The sequence below is a fragment of the Lactuca sativa genome, chromosome 6 (genome assembly GCF_002870075.4).
Source record: "Lactuca sativa cultivar Salinas chromosome 6, Lsat_Salinas_v11, whole genome shotgun sequence".
NCBI classification, from domain to species: Eukaryota; Viridiplantae; Streptophyta; class Magnoliopsida; order Asterales; family Asteraceae; genus Lactuca; species Lactuca sativa.
This window is the reverse complement of record NC_056628.2, coordinates 85,253,774-85,273,011: the sequence shown is the minus strand read 5'-3', so window position 1 is coordinate 85,273,011 and position 19,238 is coordinate 85,253,774. Positions and strand designations below refer to the sequence as shown.

The window sequence follows — 19,238 nt, the reverse complement described above, 5'->3', positions numbered from 1 at the left end:
AATAATGATTTGTTGTTGTAAGTAAACATTTAAATCTTCGTTGGTTTGGCTGAACTATGAAACACTTTCACACGAAGTATGGATGCGACTTTTGAATGGCGAATACTATCGCTATTAGTTCTCTTTCATCAACTGGCTTGTACCGAGAACCGGTACCAAGGACCTAACTGTATTAGGCCTTAGGCCACTGGTATTCCTCCTTGCATGAGGACTGCCCCCAACCCAAGGCATGATGCATCGGTTTCCATAATGAATTCCTTGGGTAAAATACAGTATTACCAAGACCGGTATTTATATCATTGTTGTTTGGTCACTACTAGGAAAAAGGCTTTTCTTGACAGACGAGTAGATAAAAAGCATATATAAAAGAACACCTTTAAAAGAGTTGATAAAAAGCGACGGATCTGTTTTAGAGCCATGAAAGCCGAGAGCATGAAGAGCAGTAGACAACCGTTGGAACCAAGCTCGTGGAGCTTGCTTAAGTCCATACAAAGACTTAAGAAGAACACAAACATGATTGGGTCTCGTTGGATCAACGAAACCCCGTGGTTGTTGTAAATAGACCGTCTCAGTGAGATTTCCATGTAAAAATGCATTTTGAACATCAAGTTGTCGTAAAGGCCAATTATGTGTCACCGCCAAATATAGAACAACCCGAATAGTAGTCGATTTTACAACTTGACTGAAAGTCTCATGATAGTCAAGACCCTGTTGTTGATAAAAACCTTTAGCAACCAAATGTGCTTTGTAGCGCACAATATCCCCGGTATGATCGCGCTTGAGTTTGTAAACCCATTTACATTCAACGACATTCATATTTGAGACACGAGGAACTAAGGACCAAGTATTGTTCCGTAGAAGAGCAGAATACTCTTCTGCCATGGCCTGACGCCATTGAGGCAATTTGTTAGCAATAGTAAAGGTTGTGGGTTCAGTGTCAGGAGAGGAAGTATGAGTGTGATACGAGGTGGGATCATATGGTTTGGTAGGCTTAGGATTAGGACGTAGGTTGGAGGGTCGAACGCATGGTTGAGATTGGGTAGCTTCTGGTTGGGGAATGGCAGTTTGAGGGAGAGAGGTGTCAAGTTGAGATGTGGTGGTTCGCGGGCGTCGGTGATAAGTATGGACGAGAGGGGGACATTGTGGAGATTTACAGGAAGGAGGAGATGTAGAAGATATAGGAGATGTAGGTGGAGTAGTAAGTAATATGGGTGGTGGTGTAGTGGGTATATTTGAAGGATCAGGAGTAGGTTAGGACGATGTATATGGGTTAGAAGAAGAAGGTTCGGGTGGAGTTGGGGGGTTGATGTTGTATGGAAAGGATCGTTGATGAAACCAAAAATGACGAACTATATAAAGTCGTTCAGAGAAAGGATCAAAGCATCGGTAACCATGATGGGATGTGCTATATCCAAGAAACACACATGGGAGAGAGCAAAAATCCATTTTATGGTTGTTGTATGGACGAAGGTGCGGAAAGCATTGACAACCGAACACACTAAGAAATAAAAAATCAGGTTTGTGTTTGAAAACATGTTCAAAAGGTGAGATGTTTTTGTTTGTACGGGAAGGCATGCGATTTATAAGATAAACAATTGTGTCAAAATCAAAATGCCAAAAACGTTGTGGAACAGAGGATTAGGCAAAAAGAGTAAGACCGGTTTCCACAACATACAAGAGCGTTTTGTTCACTTGTATGAGGACAAGATAGGTGATGGGTGATACCGAGAGATGATAAAAATTGTGAAAGATTCCGAAATTCACTGCCCCAATCAGTTTGAACTGATTTTAACTTAGTTTGGAACTGCCATTCAACAGTAAGAATAAATTGTTTGAAAGTATTATAGACATCAGATTTGGCTTTTAAAGGAAAAAACCACATAAAGTGGGAAAAATGATCAACACACAATAAAAAATATCGATGCCCATGAAATGAGGTAACGGGAGCAGGTCGCCAAACATCACAAAAAAGTAAGTCTAAAATATGAGAGCTTTTATAAGTAGAGGATGACAAATGAAGTTTAGAGGATTCGCCAATAGAACATGAAGTACAAGTTGAAGTAACATGTTTATCTAGTAAATGTAAACTATATTTAGAAATCATTGACTGCAACAACTGCTGATGAGGATGTCCAAGGCGTTGATGCCAAGTGATCGAAGAAGCACGAGTGGCAGAAAAAGCAACTTTGGAAGAAGTTGTTGGGTTAATCGTTTATTTACCGGGTCTGGATACGGGTCAATAGGTCAATGATTTGGTAGCTTAATTGTCATGGGTAGCTGATGGAGTTTACAAGCATATCTATAAATAATAAAGATGGAAAATAAAAGGTGTTTACTTGTTCAAACGTGGACCGATTCTTGTGGGGTCTTCCCATATTTTACTTTTCTTTAGGAGTAAGTTTAAAACGTGGGTATGATATATTACTTAAAGAGATGACACAGCTAGAGTAGTAGTAGATGTAGTAACTTTGTTTTTTTTAATATAATAGGAAGCTTCTCCATTTTCTGTTGCAAGTTTATATTCACATACATACGTGCATTGTGTGTGTTTTGTGTGTTTTTTTCAAGGACCTGTGGCAACAATTGGTATCATAATGTTAGCTTAAGGAGAAAAGTGGCAGCTTCCTTTTGTTAGTCACATAACTGTGGACAGAAAGTAAACAAATAAACTTCTCTACCCAAATAATTATAACACGGAATTGATAGAGGGAAGTAAGGGAAAAAGGGCTATATATTATTAATATCAGTAGAGGCTATATATAGCCTTCTTAGATACACATGTGAACTACTCAACCTAAAGATCCGGTCTAAGCTAAGGACCCATACACTTGCACATGATCCGGTCAAAACTAAATACACATTCTAAATAATCTACTATTTTCTAAACCATAAAACATAAAACAATAGAAAACTTATTAAATTCAAAGTTTCAGCCATGCACAAACCAATTAACCCAACAAAAGTAGGCTCGAATCACGGAAGATGGAAGGAGTAAAGGCCGCAACTACTTGGACCCGTGAGGAGGGAAGTGTGAGTAATCTCGTCCTTCACAACAAAAAAAGAAGTGTGAAATTCTAAGTAAACATTATTATCATGGAAAATTTTTTGAACAGAGAGAAGATTTTGTTTGATTTATGGGACATGAAGCATTTGTGAGAGATGAAAAGTTTTATATGGAGAGTAAAGCTGTGAGGAACCGATATGAAGAATGGGTAAACCTTTACCGTTCCCAACATGTAGAGTGTCATGACCGTTGTATGTCTCAAAATGATCAAAGCTGGAGAGGTTGGCTGCAACATGATTAGTTGAACTAGTATCGGTGACCCAAGAAGAGGAAACCTGGGAACGGTAATCAGCAAAATTAGCAGAGGGTTGTTGTCTCGTACAAATCGTTGCGGGATCACGTTTAGGGCACTGGGATGGAACATGGCCAATACCGCACCTGTTACATGTGCCATAAACAATATTTTGATTAGATGCCCAAGTAAACCGAGTTCGACTACCTCCTCCTTGTTGTCAGTTATTATAGTTTCCACGACCTCGGTTGTTTGTTGAGCGATTGTTGCGATTGTTGCCTGATCAGTTTGTGTAGAAGGCTTGGGCTGGTGGTGAACTTGTTGGTTGAAGTTGTAACCCAAGCTGTTGTGCGAGTTGTTGAATAGCCTGGACAGCATCATCTTGTGACAGGGAGTGTCCGACAAGAGAGGGATTAGGTTGTCAGGTGGCAGCAGTGAATACTTGAGCTGGTGGCACCTCTGTAGAGGTCTTTCTGATCATGTAGTCGTGGTCGGAGAGAAGACCATTCAGTTCAGCAAAGGCAGTGGGAGAGTGTTGGGCTAACAAGGTGGATTTCAACCTATTATATTCGTCTCTTAAACCTGATATTACAAGCATCATGAGGTCCTTTTCTTTTATTGGTTCACCAATGTTGGCTAGAGCATTAGAGTACTCTTGTGCTCGAGTTAAATAGGCAGATGAAGATTCATCTTCCTTCATTGAAATTTTCAAGAGTTGGGTTTTAAGAGTATATTCATGAGAGTAGGTATGAGGAGCAGAACCACATTCTAAAGTCAGCCAACGGTCACGAGACGTATTACCTTGAACATGTTGAAAAGAGGTTTCTAAGGTGGTGGACAGAATGAGCATCCGAAAATGCGCATCATTGGATACCCAAGCTTTGTAACAATGGTTGGATGTCGATGTGGAGGTCACTGCGTCTCCTTCGTTGCCAGAAGATGTGGTGGATACGATGGTGGCTGGAGGGCACAATATGGTGCCATCGACATAACCAAACAAATCGTTGGTGATCAAGAATGGTTGTAACATGGTTTTCCAGTACCCATAATTGCTTGGAGTCAAAGTAAAAGCAAATTTATGAGAACTGTGGCTTTTTTTTCTCGGTTGTAGAAAAAATCGTGATGTCTGCCATTGTACTATTTGGTCGACGACGGGTGTAGAGGAGTTGTTATGGCCACTTAAGGGTTAGTGATAAAAGCGCTCTGATACCAAAATAAACATGGTGAATAAGGAATTGTATTCTTAAAAATCATACGTAAGCAAAGATTACAAGAATATATATAGTAAATACATTTACATTAACACCCCCTGTAGAATATAAACTATATATATATATATATATATATATATATATATATATATATATATATATATATATATATCGTCTAATACGGTGTAGCACTCTTTACACTCTATTCCCTTTCCACAGTATCATGGTAAGATCTTTCCGATTGACAATCATATCCCTCGTTTTCGCAGCAATTTAATACCCAGTATGACATTGGTGATGCTTAGCTCTAGTGGCAGGAAATCATCTACGACCCGTAGTTCGTGTAATGCGAGAATCATCTTCTTATAAATGCCTTTGCTTCCTTACACCATTCCATTACCAACCATATCCTTACAATGTTACCCGACACTAATAGCCTTTAACATATCACCAAGCGTTGTGACACGAAGTTATGAGTCGCCCCGTTGTCAATTAGTATCACCACTTCAAGACCGCCCATGTTTTCACGTATTTTCATAGTGTATAGGGGCATTTACAATATATCCGAGTTTAATTTGACTTCCTCTGCATCCAAGTGAGCATGATCCTAGCTTGTATCTAAGGATGTTATAAATGAGTCGACCTCCTGGCGAGCTACTTGGGATTGGATTATTAGAAACTCGAAATGAGTCGAGCCATAACAAGCCCGAACCTGAGCTCGAGCCTAGAATAAATCTCATTTAACAAACAAGCCGCGTCTTGAGCCTACACTTAAGAGCTCGTTTTATTTTGTGAGCTTAAACGAGTTTTTTTATAATTTGTTTTTATTTTTATATATTTTATTTATTACTTATATATTAATAAAATGTGAAAAAATAACGAGTCGATCCTGACCTTTAGCGAGCTTTACGGAGAAACGAGCCTTAAGGAGCCTTAACGAGCCGATCCCAAGGTTCATATATGTTCTACAAGCATGAGCTCGAGCTTTAGTAGCTTTAAACGAGCATGGATCGTTGTGAATCTCGATTCGGCTCAACTCTTTTACATCTCTATGTATCAGACTGTTCTTCCTTCCTTCCTTCCTTCCTTCTTGGTCCTCTTCTTCATCTTATTTTCCCATTAGGCTATTTATAGGACCCGTTAGGGTAACAATTGCCCCCTACAAACTTGGCATCGCAGTTTAAGCATAACCTTTTTTCCCTTTTAGCAGCAAGTTCAATATTCGTAAGTCTTTCGAATGTCCATGGCTATGCTCCATGCCTTCTCCAACATTCCTATCGTAGGTTTCCATAGCTCCTTGGGTTTGCATAGGCATCATATTGCTTCCAAAATCCAATTGTGTTGCTGATGATCGGAATAGCCCACGCCCTGATCGTTCCCTCTCTCATTGACACGGTTCTCATTATCGCCAATCCCATTGTGTGGGTCAAGCCCTTGGGTTATATGACCCTCACCAAGTATCTAGGTTCTTATTTTAGCTGCTTGATGGAAGTTCTTTCCCGAAATTTATAATATAATCCTATAATACTGGAACGTCCTCTCCTTTCGGAAACGATCAAGGAGACACCGTGTCAGTCCTCTTCATATGGAAACGTATCGAAACAGTAACGTTTAGACAATAAAAAGACAAATCTCCCTATTAATTAATAACGCTGTTTCTGATGACGCTTATAGACTTGTCCAAATTTGCAAGATGAATCAGGTTAATGAAGCTAACACTCGAAACGACGAACCAGACAGCCTCCTAATGAGTGATTATGACTCGGGTAATGAAATGGAAGATGTCAGAGTAAAGATGACTATGGCATAAAATTCTGATCCAAATTCATACAATGAGGTTTTTAAAAGGAAGAATTGAAGAAATGTTGTAATGGATGCATGAGATCAAGTCGACTAAGAAGACCACTAATGGAGCTTAGTTGGGCTGCCAAAATGACCTAAAACTAGTGAATCCATAAGACCAAGCTGATGCATAAGGCCTTATTAGTTGCAAAAAAAGAGATTCAAAGAGGTATGGAGTTGATTATTTAGAAGTTTATGTACCTCGTATGGAAACAGTAGGAACTACTATGGGATTGGATTCTCAAAAAAGGTGGAACATCTACCAGCTACAAGTCAAATCTTTGTTTCTAGATGGAAAGCTGAATGAAGATGTGTACCAAAGCAAACACAAGGGTTAAAAGTAAAGGCTTTAGAGACGAAAGTGTACAAAGAACATAAAGTTCTCTATCGGTTCAAACAAGCACACATGCATGGTTCAATTAACAGCCATTATACCAACAGGACTCAATGCTCAAACTCAAATTTTGAACATATATGATATCGTAAATACTAAAAGGGAAGAATATCCATGATCCATCACATTCTCTAACAAAACTCGCCACTTCAAATTTAGTCAGTTACCCGCTATATATATAACTACATATTCCAGGTAAAGAGGGGTTTGATTATTATAATTTTGTTGAAAAGAGTTAATAAAATATTCAAACTTAAACATTAATTTGTTAGTTATTTGGTAAAAGTGTTATACAATATATTTGTGTGGATATTGTGGTAAGTTGTAATGCAGGTAAAGGATGCACGCGGGTCAATGGGTCTATGGGTTATACCCGAAGTCTAGTGGGTCGATGTATATAATGTGTTAAATGATCTCATTCGTAGCTACCAAGATATTTTCTCATCTGTATTTCTCAGTTTCTCTTTCATCTTGAGTTAGGGTTTTTGTTTAGGGTTTGTTCATAAATCGTTGTCACACTAGATTTGTAATATGAGTGTGTGACTGATTTTGTAGTAAGGTTTTATTTGTAACTTGTTGATGTAAACCATCTGTTTCATAGTGAATGAAATGATGATGTTGGGAAGATCTTGTTTCGATTACGTTTCTTTACATGGTATCAGAGCTATGGCTCCTTCGGTGTTCTTGTGACGTTCGTTGATTTGCGATTGTTCGTCTCACGATCGTAATGGTAATTTCTAAACTCCTTTCTTTATTTGCTCTTTCATTGAAGCAGTTGTTTGTTTAATCATGAGTTCGTGTGAACTCTGATCTTCTATTTCATCAACTGTGTTCTTCTTGATGTTCGTTTTGATTTAGGGTTTTCTCTGGAAAATCAAATCAAACATCTTTTTTCTTTTGGATCTGGTACTACGAGATTGTTTGTGATCTTGTAGGTTACTTCTGTGAAGATCAAATCAAGGTTGTCTACAAGACTGGTTGTGAACAAAGATTAAGCCAAATCGATTAATCTATGAGTCTGAAATAACTCACTAGGGGTCAGAGTTCATCACTGATAAACCCTAGTTGAGAACGGACAAAGAGAGTCGATCCCTGCACTTGACTCATCCTAAAAGGCTTTGTGAGCAATTTCTTATTCCTTTCCTTTTGTCTTGCATATTTGTTTGTAAAGATCCTGGTGGTCTGTGTGTGTTGATTGGTTTTCTTTTGTATATCTGTTTTATTTCTTCCTTTGTACTGGTTGTCTTGGGCCCCGACATACGTGGTGACCATCTGGACATAAAATCAGTTCAGGGGCAAGTTTTCTTGATTTCTTTCTTGCTGTTTTTGGTTAATTTGCTTCTATGACGGGTGGCTCAACTGATCCACCTAGTGGAAGTGGGAAGGATGATCAGATTAATTTTGATGATCCTCTCTACATTCACCCTTCTGAATATGCTGTTACTTCTATAATTACAATCAAGTTGACTGGTAATGAAAACTTTAGGTTATGGAGAAGTTCTATTTCTAGGGCTCTTAAGGCAAGGAATAAGTTAGGCTTTGTTGATGGTACTTGTAAAAAAAGCAGTGTTGATGACTCAAAGAAAACTAAATGGGATAGGGCTAATGTGGTTGTTTGTTCTTGGTTGTTGTCTTCCATCTCTAACTCAATTTATCAGAGTCAAGCTTATTCTGAAGTAGCTGAGGATATTTGGGAAAATCTTTTTGAAACTTACAATAAGTTTGATGGATCTGTTGTTTTTAATATACATCAACGAATTAATTCCCTTAAACAAAATGGTACTTCTCTGTCAGATTACTTCAATAAGCTTGATTCTTTATGGAAAGAATTTGATGGTCTTACTAGTTTAACTGAGTGTACATGTGATGCTTCTATTAAACTAAAGGATCATTCTAATCTCATGAAGCTTATGCAGTTTTTATCTGGACTTGATGATTCATACAGTCAAGTCAAAAGTTACATTTTATTAATGGATCCCTTACCTAATGTGAAAACTGCTTTTTCTATTGTGTCTAGAGAAGAATCACTTCAAAGAAATGGTTCTTTGACTTCTCTTCAGGCTTCTCAGTCTGTAAATAAATCTCAGTCATCTACTTTTAATAGCAAGTTTAATAACAAGACTAATGTTAATAAGAATAAGGGTTAAATTGTTCAAGTTTAATAACATATGATTGCCTCTGAGTCACTACTCCATGACACTGTGGATGTGTCAAAATTAGATTTGCTGGTTTGTCATCCCAATGGTACATCAGCTAAGAGTGAAAAAATTGGTAACATGAATTTATCTAATTCTTTAACACTGTTTGATGTGTTTGTTGTTCCTGATTTCAATGTTAATTTTCTTTCTGTTCATAAGGTCTATAAAGATAGTAATTGTGAGGTTGTTTTTAATGAGCATAATTGCAAAATTCAGGATTTACAGTCAAAGGTTACGGTGGGGAATGGTAGAGAGTCTGGAGGTCTCTATTACATTGATAGTGCACCTTTAGGTAGTGTGTCTAATTCTTCTATTTCTTCTTCTGTTTGTTGTGTGTCTAAACTAACTTGGCACAATAGACTTGGTCATCCTTCTGATCAAGTTTTGAGTTCTTTGAGACATAGACTTAAGATTGGAAGTGAAGTTCTTCCACCTTGTGACATTTGTCATAAGGCTAAACAAACTAGAGAATCTTTTCCTGTTAGTCAACATACTACTTCTAAACTTGGTGAGTTAATTCATTTAGATGTTTGGGGTCCTTATAAAGTGACAACTACAGAAGGATTTAGGTATTTTTTGACTATTGTGGATGATTTTACTAGGGCAACTTGGGTTTATCTTTTAAAGTCTAAAGATGAAGTTGATGATTTTGTTCTTGTTTTCTTTATTATTTTGATTAATCAGTTTAGTTTTAAAATAAAGGCAGTTAGATCTGACAATGGTATAGAGTTTTTAAATAACAGAATGAGACAATTAACTGAATCAAAAGGAATTTTGCATCAAACATCTTGTGTTCATACTCCACAACAAAATGGTGTTGTGGAGAGGAAACACAGACACATTTTAAATGTTGCTAGGTCTTTAATTTTTCAGTCTGGTTTGCCAATTAAACACTGGGGAGATGCCATTTTAACTTCAGTTTTTTTGATTAATAGAACACCTACTTCAATCTTAAATGGTTCTTCTCCCTATGAACTTGTTTATAATTGTGCACCTGTTTTTGATAAACTTAGGGTATTTGGATGTTTGTGTTTTGTCTCTAAGTTGAATAATAATGATAAATTTTCTGAAAGAGCTGATAAGTGTGTTTTTCTTGGTTATTCTTCTGATAAAAAGGGTTACAAAGTTCTTAGTCTTGATTCTAATCTTATTTCTGTTTCCAGGGATGTAAAGTTTTATGAGTCAGTGTTTCCTTTCAAGCTTAAAACTTCATCTTTAACTGATAGTTGAGTTGTCACTGTAAATTCAAATTACCTATTTTCCTATGATGAGTCTTTAGATTCTAGTTTTATTCTAGATAATACTAGAGCAGATAACCTGAGGAGTAGCCATCAGATGGATGGTGCTAATGTAGACCAGGACCAGGATGAGACTTGTCCCTCTAATGTCAGCAACCGGACTGGTGAGGCATATGTGCTTCCCTCTAATGTGTTGTTTCCAAGCTCTTCTGTATTGACTGAGGAAAATGATTCAATTAATTCTAATCCTTCTGAAAGTTTGTCAACTAGGATCACTAGATCTGGAAGGAATGTTCACATGCCAGTTAGATTTAGTGATTATGTTGTAGAGGGTACACATAAATATGGTATTGAAAGAACTGTAAATTATTCAGCTCTTAATATTGAGTCTTTCTGTTTTATTTCTAATCTTAATAAAACAGTTGAACCTAAGACTTATAGTGAAGCAGCTTTAGATGCAAATTGGATCAAAGCCATGAATGTGGAAATGGAAGCCCTCTATAGGAACAATACTTGGGAAATTACTAATCTTCCTAAAGGAAGAAAAGCAATTGGGTGTCGTTGGATATATAAAATTAAATATAAATCTAATGGTGATATAGAAAGATATAAAGCCAGACTTGTGGCTAAAGGATATAATCAAAGGGAAGGAATAGACTATGAGGAGACTTTTTCTCCTGTGGCCATAGTTGTAACTGTTCGTGTGGTAATAACATTAGCTGTGAATAATTCTTGGCCACTTTATCAGTTAGATATTAACAATGCTTTTTTATATGGAAATTTATCTGAAAGTGTATATATGTGTCAACCTGAGGGATATCATTCTAAAGATGATATCAGAGTTTGCAGATTGTTAAAATCTCTTTATGGACTTAAACAAGCCCCAAGGAAGTAGAATGAAAGGTTGTGTTCTTCTCTCTTAAGTTTTGGTTTTAAGCAAAGTATTAATGATTATTCATTATTTGTTAGACAGTTTCAAAATACTTTTGTAGTCCTACTTGTTTATGTGGATGATATTATTCTAACAGGTAATGATGAGTCTGAGTTGAATAATGTTAAAAATTTTCTTAAATCTCAGTTTTTTATTAAAGATTTAGGAGAGTTGAAATATTTCTTGGGTATTGAAGTATTGAGAACTGAAAAAGGAATATGTTTAAATCAAAGGAAATATTGCATGTAACTACTTCATGAGTTTGGTATGCTAGCATGTAAACCAGTTAAAACTCCACTTGAACCTAATTTAGTTATCAAAAGAGAATATGATTTGGAAAAATCTGATTATCTAGTTAATATTACTGAATATCAAAAACTTATTGGTAAGTTGATTTATTTGACTGTGACTATACCTGATATATCTTATGCTGTGAAATATTAAGTCAATACATGCATAAACCTTATAAGTCCCATGTTAATATTGCTTTCAGACTTTTGAGATATTTGAAAAATAGTCCTGGTATGTGAATACATATAACTAATTCTAATAGTTTAGATTTGATTGGGTTTGTGGATGCAGATTGGGCGAAATGCTTGTTTAGTCGTCGATCTGTAACAGGTTATCTAGTATATCTAGGAGGATCTCTGGTATTTTAGAAGAGCAAGAAACAGAGTACTGTTTCTCGTTCATCCACAGAGGGCATTAGGAAGTATAACTTGTGAACTAATATGGATTTTAAAATTACTTCATGATTTAGGTATAAAAACTAATTTACTTGTAGATATTTTTTGTGATAATGAATCTGCAATTAAGTTAGCTTTAAATCCTGTATTTCATGAAAAGACAAAACATTTTGAAATTGATCTTCATTTTGTCAGGGAAAAAATTGAGAATGGAATTTTAAAAGTAAATAAAATAGTATCTTCTAATCAAAATGCAGATATTTTAACAAAGTCACTTGGTAGTGTTCAACATGAATACATTGTAAATCGACTTAATATGATTGATGTTTTTAAAAAGTAATAAAATATTTTCAAAAATTAATGTTTAGTTTGAGGGGGCATGTTGAAAAGAGTTAATAAAATATTCAAACTTAAACATTAATTTGTTAGTTATTTGGTAAAAGTGTTATACAATATATTTGTGTGGATATTGTGGTAAGTTGTAATGCAGGTAAACGATACACGCGGGTCAATGGGTCTATGGGTTATGCCCGAAGTCTAGTGGGTCGATGTATATAATGTGTTAAATGATCTCATTTGTAGCTACCAATATATTTTCTCATCTGTATTTCTCAGTTTCTCTTTCATCTTGAGTTAGGGTTTTCGTTTAGGGTTTGTTCATAAATCGTTGTCACACTAGATTTGTAATATGAGTGTGTGAGTGATTTTGTAGTGAGGTTTGATTTGTAACATGTTGATGTAAACCATCTGTTTCATAGTGAATGAAATGATGATGTTGGGAAGATCTTGTTTCGATTACATTTCTTTACAAATTTTTACAATGCAGTTCAAAGAACTTAAAATGCAACATAATCCAATCTGAAACATATATGGATTTACCTGAGTTATTGACGGATTTGCAGAGGTAGAATAAAACCGACCAAACCTGGATCACCCGTTGATGGAATGAAAGGGGTGTTTGGATGTGCATGCTCAGACCACACAAACACACTGAGTGAGGGAAGTCCTTTCATGTGGCAATGAATTCAATAAACAAATAAGTGCCTCCAACTGCTCCCTAGGCGTTAATAACCATCTTTGAATCAGATAAGGATAGCTCAAACACCAATGGCGTCTGAGCTATGCTCACACATTAAACAGAGAAGAAAAAAGTACAGCCGAATATGAAGAGACGATTAGGAAGGACTTTAGGCAGGATTACGAAGAAACACTAGGAATTTTATTATTAAAAAGGTATCATCTTATATAAAGCTATACACAGCTCAACAGTTGTAAGCTAGAGCTCAGTTAATGCGTATCCGAAGTAAGTCGGTGCAGATTTTCATCAAACACTTGTACTGCAGTTCAATGGCACCCATAAATAACATCAAGCTTAGTTTGTGTAGCTTCTAATGATAAACGCCGGATTCCATAAATACGGTTTGAAATTACTCAGGAGTCGCACATAAACATCAACATCGCTGCCCAATACACGAGCATAACTATATATCTTCAAATTAAATGTTATGGGTCTTTTTGAGTCCTTTACTTTATTTTGTTTCCGTTTTTATTTTTGCATCATAAGCTAAACTCTTGGGCTTCAGTTTCTTTTCTGTTATGAATCCTTTGGTTGGTCTCTCTCACCTGGTATATATAGGTGTTATCCTGCTGTACGACTTATGAATAATTTTATGAACTTCAACTATTTCATCAGGGTTGCCCTGTGAAAGTCTTATATAAGCCCTAATTCCATTGTTGAGCTTAACATTAAACTGTTGCAATACAACCCTTCCTTTTTCTAAATTTCTTCGTGACCCACATATTTTATTATTTTGTTTTGGATAAATTACACGAATGGTCCCTGAGGTTTTTGATAATCTACACGCTTGGTCCCTAATGGTTTTTTTTAACTTGGTCCATCCCTATAACATGTTTTTATTGCGCGTTTTGCCCCTGACATACTTAAAAATACTATACTGCCCTTTGATGTGAATTAAGAGCATTTGATTTGGCATGTGGAATTAAATGAACAAAAAAAACACTGTAGTTGAAATGAATTCGAGTATGAATTCTAAGATCAGAGTAAAGTAAGAATATTACTAGAAACTAAGAAATCATCACACTTTAAAAACATCAAACATACGTTTCTGAAATCCATCAAACACAAGTTTTTGAAATCCATCAAACACAATTTATTAACATAAGATACTAAAAACTATCAGAAGCTATCTTTATGGCAGAGAGAACAAGCAATGCCATGTCATCCAAACTGCTTCAACAGCCTCAAACTTAGCCACTTGCTCCTGGAAGCATAGGGTCTCGCTTAATCAACTGAGAAATCAAAAGGGTAAGTCAGTGAACAGTCAACATTATATATACCTGACTCAAAGAGTAAATAATAGTTGCAATTGAAGTGCATTGCAAGAATACAAATAAATGAAGGCCAAATGTATACTGGGTGAAGGTAATGAGTCTGTTACACTTCTTATTAGGCATACGTTTCGTCCTGTCAGTTGTGGCTTAAGTATAGCCGTGAGGGCAATAAGGTTTTTTTACTGTTAGATCAGTTAGGTAGGCTTAGTTGAGTGGTTAGTGTTAGTAGTTGGTATCTTTGGTCATAACAGAATATAAGTGAATTCAGGAAGAGTTCCTAGCTTCTTGAATGCTAGTAAACTTAAGTATGCTCCATGATCAAAACTTTAAACTATAGATAATGTCCTTTTGCAGACCTCATATATTACAAAAGAAAATGAGAGCATCCCATGAGTAAACATGAAGATTGAGCTATGAGGCCAAGATCAACACAGTTTTTTAGGGATGTACAGGAATCATCATAAGCATTAATAAGAATTCTGTATCCAGATATAATTCCACAGTTTGTATTATATGATAAACAAAATGAACGCACCTTACAACTCTTCTTGCTATAACTCTCTTGTATCTTTCTCTTTGGCCTCCCATTAACATAGGGAGATACAAGACTCTCCATATAGATAGGGGCACAAATATATTCCTTAGTCTTGTAGAACAGCATATCACGACACAAAGTTCTCTTGTTAGGAACGTAATGTTCCTGCTCTTTCAAGCATTGTAAAGCTAAGTTCATATCACAGTCCTTTTCAAACATTTCCCAAGACAGCTTTCCATTGTAGTTCTTCAGCATCCATAAGTTATCGTTAAACCCATCACAAGGAAATACGCATAAACAATCTTCGATAATACCTAAATTCATATTTGGGCAGCTAGCAACACCACATTCATATCGCTCATCATCAGGTTCGGAAATTTTGATAAATTTTTCTTCAGACAGCTGAAACGAAGCAATCACTCTCTTCTTATTTGGAGATGAAGAATCTTTCATAATCCAATGAAGTGCCCCATTGCATAAGATACCAATCCTACTATGAAATGAATACTTTACATCTCCAATTAGTTTCCAAACATTTGATTTCAAACTTAACACTTGAAAACACGTCCAACCAACACGTTTACGGAACCCTAATACAACCTTGTAATCATCCGTAGATGAATCATAGCCAAAACCCCAACATAAATGCTTGGTATCAAGAATTTGAGGCTCTTGTAGTGTTTGAACCTCTCTAGTTGAGGGATTAGCTACTACAAGTTGAGAAGCAAAAGAAGAGATGCATACAAGTCCATTGGAAGAACCAAGAAGATGACAATCACGATCATCAAATAATCTGTCATCAACATCACAAACACGCGACCCGTTGCGATAAGAGACCCTTGACATAACAATCCTCCTATCTATATCATTGTTTTTGTAATCAATTTGGTAACTATAGTTCATATGGAATTTAATGAAACCAGAGTCAGAGATCAAATTTTCCCAAGACTTACATACACTTTTGCATCGGAGAACATCCCTCACATTCAATCTTTTCAGTATATTCGGAAGGACATCAACATGAAGCTCTGCCATCGAAACCCTAGAGTCGGCAATCCGATAGGAAAGAAAAGGGGGGGGGGGGGGGGTACCCACACGATAGTGAGAAATTTATTTCTATGGGGTATTTATTAGGGATTTTAGTTATCAACACTCATAAATGCGAAACATGATACGAAGATATTATTACCATGATATTTTACCATAGAGTGAAATTCATTTACTGAAATGACTTTTACAAACCTACCATATATGATTAGTATATCAATATCGATAAGATCACTAATGCCATCAAGACATCATGATCTTCGATAATTGCTTTGCTACACCAACTGAAATCATTGTTAATAACATACCTTCTTTCTCAAGTATTTCTTTTAAAATGACATTGTAACCCTCTGACCTTGGCAACCCAATCTTAAAATTTATTGTCATGTCCACCTACACATTTTTTTTGGTAATTCTAAGGGTTGCAACAATCCTCTCGATGCCATTGTGAAATATTTATGGGGTTGACACACGTCACACTCCGCCATCATTCTTGCTATGCCTTTACACATACCCTCCCAGTATACTTCCTTTACCATCTTTTGGTAAGTTTTTTGTACTCCTGAATGTCCCGGAATTGCACTCACACGTCACTCATGAGATACACAAGGAACTCAAGATGATGATCAAGGCAGCACTAAACAACTTTGATAAAGGATTCAGTCACCTTCATCACTAAGCCTCGGTGGTGCGGAAGTCCCTTCTCGAACTTGCTGCCTTATTATCCACAATTCTCGAGCCCAGGACAGCTCTCACAAAACCTCATTCCATTAGACTACCCATGGTACTGAAAGGGTACCGAAGGATGATGATGTCCCCTTTCATGAATGTACATCAGTCGTGTTTTTTTTTGGTCCTATATTAAATTTCAAAATTATATCCTACTAGTTTGGACATCCAATTTTGATGTTCCTCAATAATGATTTGTTGTTGTAAGTAAACATTTAAATCTTCGTTGGTTTGGCTGAACTAAGAAACACTTTCACACGAAGTATGGATGCCACTTTTGAATGGCGAATACTATCGCTATTAGTTCTCTTTCATCAACTGGCTTGTACTGAGAACCGGTACCAAGGACCTAACTGTATTAGGCCTTAGGCCACTGGTATTCCTCCTTGCATGAGGACTGCCCCCAACCCAAGGCATGATGCATCGGTTTCCATAATGAATTCCTTGGGTAAAATACAGTATTACTAAGACCGATATTTATATCATTGTTGTTTGGTCACTACTAGAAAAAAGGCTTTTCTTGACAGACGAGTAGATAAAAAGCATATATAAAAGAACACCTTTAGAAGAGTAGATAAAAAGCGACAGATCTAATTTAGAGCCTTGAAAGCCGAGAGCATGAAGAGCAGTAGACAACCATTGGAACCAAGCTCGGGGAGCTTGCTTAAGTCCATACAAAGACTTAAGAAGAACACAAACATGATTGGGTTTCGTTGGATCAACGAAACCCGGTGGTTGTTGTAAATAGACCGTCTCGGTGAGATTTCCATGTAAAAATGCATTCTGAACATCAAGTTGTCGTAAAGGCCAATTATGTGTCACCGCCAAAGATAGAACAACCTGAATAGTAGTCGATTTTACAAATGGACTGAAAGTCTCATGATAGTCAAGACCCTGTTGTTGATAAAACCTTTAGCAACCAAACGTGCTTTGTAGCGCACAATAGCCCCGGTATGATCACGCTTGAGTTTGTAAACCCATTTACATTCAACGACATTAATATTTGAGACACGAGGAACTAAGGACCAAGTATTGTTCCGTAGAAGAGCAGAATACTCTTCGGCCATGGCCTGACGCCATTGAGGCAATTTGTTAGCAATAGTAAAGGTTGTGGGTTCAGTGTCAGGAGAGGAAGTATGAATGTGATACGAGGTGGGATCATACGGTTTGGTAGGCTTAGGATTAGGACGAAGGTTGGAGGGTCGAACACATGGTTGAGATTGGGTAGCTTCTGGTTGGGGAATGGCAGTTTGAGGGAGAGAGGTGTCAAGTTGAGATGTGGTGGTTCGCGGGCGTCGGTGATAAGTATGGAGGAGAGGGGGACATTGTGGAGATTTATAGGAAGGAGGAGATGTAGAAAATATAGGATATGTAGGTGGAGTAGTAGGTAATATGGGTGGTGGTGTAGTGGGTATATTTGAAGGATCAGGAGTAGGATAGGACGATGTATATGGGTTAGAAGAAGAAGGTTCGGGTGGAGTTGGGGGGTTGATGTTTTATGGAAAGGATCGTTGATGAAACCAAAAATGACGACCTATATAAAGTCGTTCAGAGAAAGGATCAAAGCATCGGTAACCATGATGGGATGTGCTATATCCAAGAAACACACATGGGAGAGAGCGAAAATCCATTTTATGGTTGTTGTATGGACGAAGGTGCGGAAAGCATTGACAACCGAACACACTAATAAATGAAAAATTAGGTTTGTGTTTGAAAACATGTTTAAAAGGTGAGATGTTTTTGTTTGTACGGGAAGGCATTCGATTTATAAGATAAACAATTGTGTCAAAGGCAAAATGCCAAAAACGTTGCGGAACAGAGGATTGGGCAAGAAGAGTAAGACCGGTTTCCACAACATACAAGAGCGTTTTGTTCACTTGTATGAGGACAAGATAGGTGATGGGTGATACCGAGAGATGAGAAAAATTGTGAAAGATTCCGAAATTCACTGCCCCAATCAGTTTGAACTGATTTTAACTTAGTTTGGAACTGCCATTCAACAGTAAGAATAAATTGTTTGAAAGTATTATAGACATCAGATTTGGCTTTTAAAGGAAAAAACCACATAAAGCGGGAAAAATGATCAACACACAATAAAAAATATCGATGCCCATCAAATGAGGTAACGGGAGCAGGTCCCCAAACATCACAAAAAAGTAAGTCTAAAATATGAGAGCTTTTATAAGTAGAGGATGACAAATGAAGTTTAGAGGATTTGCCAATAGAACATGAAGTACAAGTTGAAGTAACATGTTTATCTAGTAAATGTAAACTATATTTAGAAAGGATTGACTGCAACAACTGCTGATGAGGATGTCCAAGGCGTTGATGCCAAGTGATCGAAGAAGCACGAGTGGCAGAAAAAGCAACTTTGGAGGAAGTTGTTGGGTTAATCGTTTATTTACCGGGTCATGGATACGGGTCAATAGGTCAATGATTTGGTAGCTTATTGGTGATGGGTAGCTGATGGAGTTTACAAGCATATCTATAAATAATAAAGATGGAAAATAAAAGGTGTTTACTTGTTCAAAAGTGGACCGATTCTCGTGGGGTCTTCCCATATTTTACTTTTCTTTAGGAGTAAGTTTAGAACGTGGGTATGATATATTACTTAAAGAGATGACATAGCTAGAGTAGTAGTAGATGTAGTAACTTTGTTTTTTTTTAATATAATAGGAAGCTTCTCCATTTTCTGTTGCAAGTTTATGTTCACATACATACGTGCATTGTGTGTGTTTTGTGTGTTTTTTTCAAGGACCTGTGCCAACAATTGGTATCA

General features: G+C 36.7%; 1 protein-coding gene across 1 annotated transcript; it reads right to left on the bottom strand.

Moving 5' to 3' along the window:
* Positions 1 to 14,512: 14,512 nt before the first annotated feature.
* On the bottom strand, positions 14,513 to 15,718 carry LOC111918163 (F-box protein CPR1). Its single transcript, XM_052764962.1, has one exon. It carries the CDS (start codon positions 15,716 to 15,718, stop codon positions 14,513 to 14,515), a length of 1,206 nt encoding a protein of 401 aa, XP_052620922.1.
* Positions 15,719 to 19,238: the final 3,520 nt, after the last annotated feature.

Bases quoted from the DNA above. Each gene is read 5' to 3' on its own strand.
- LOC111918163 (XM_052764962.1), bottom strand. From the start codon at position 15,718: ATGGCAGAGCTTCATGTTGATGTCCTTCCGAATATACTGAAAAGATTG.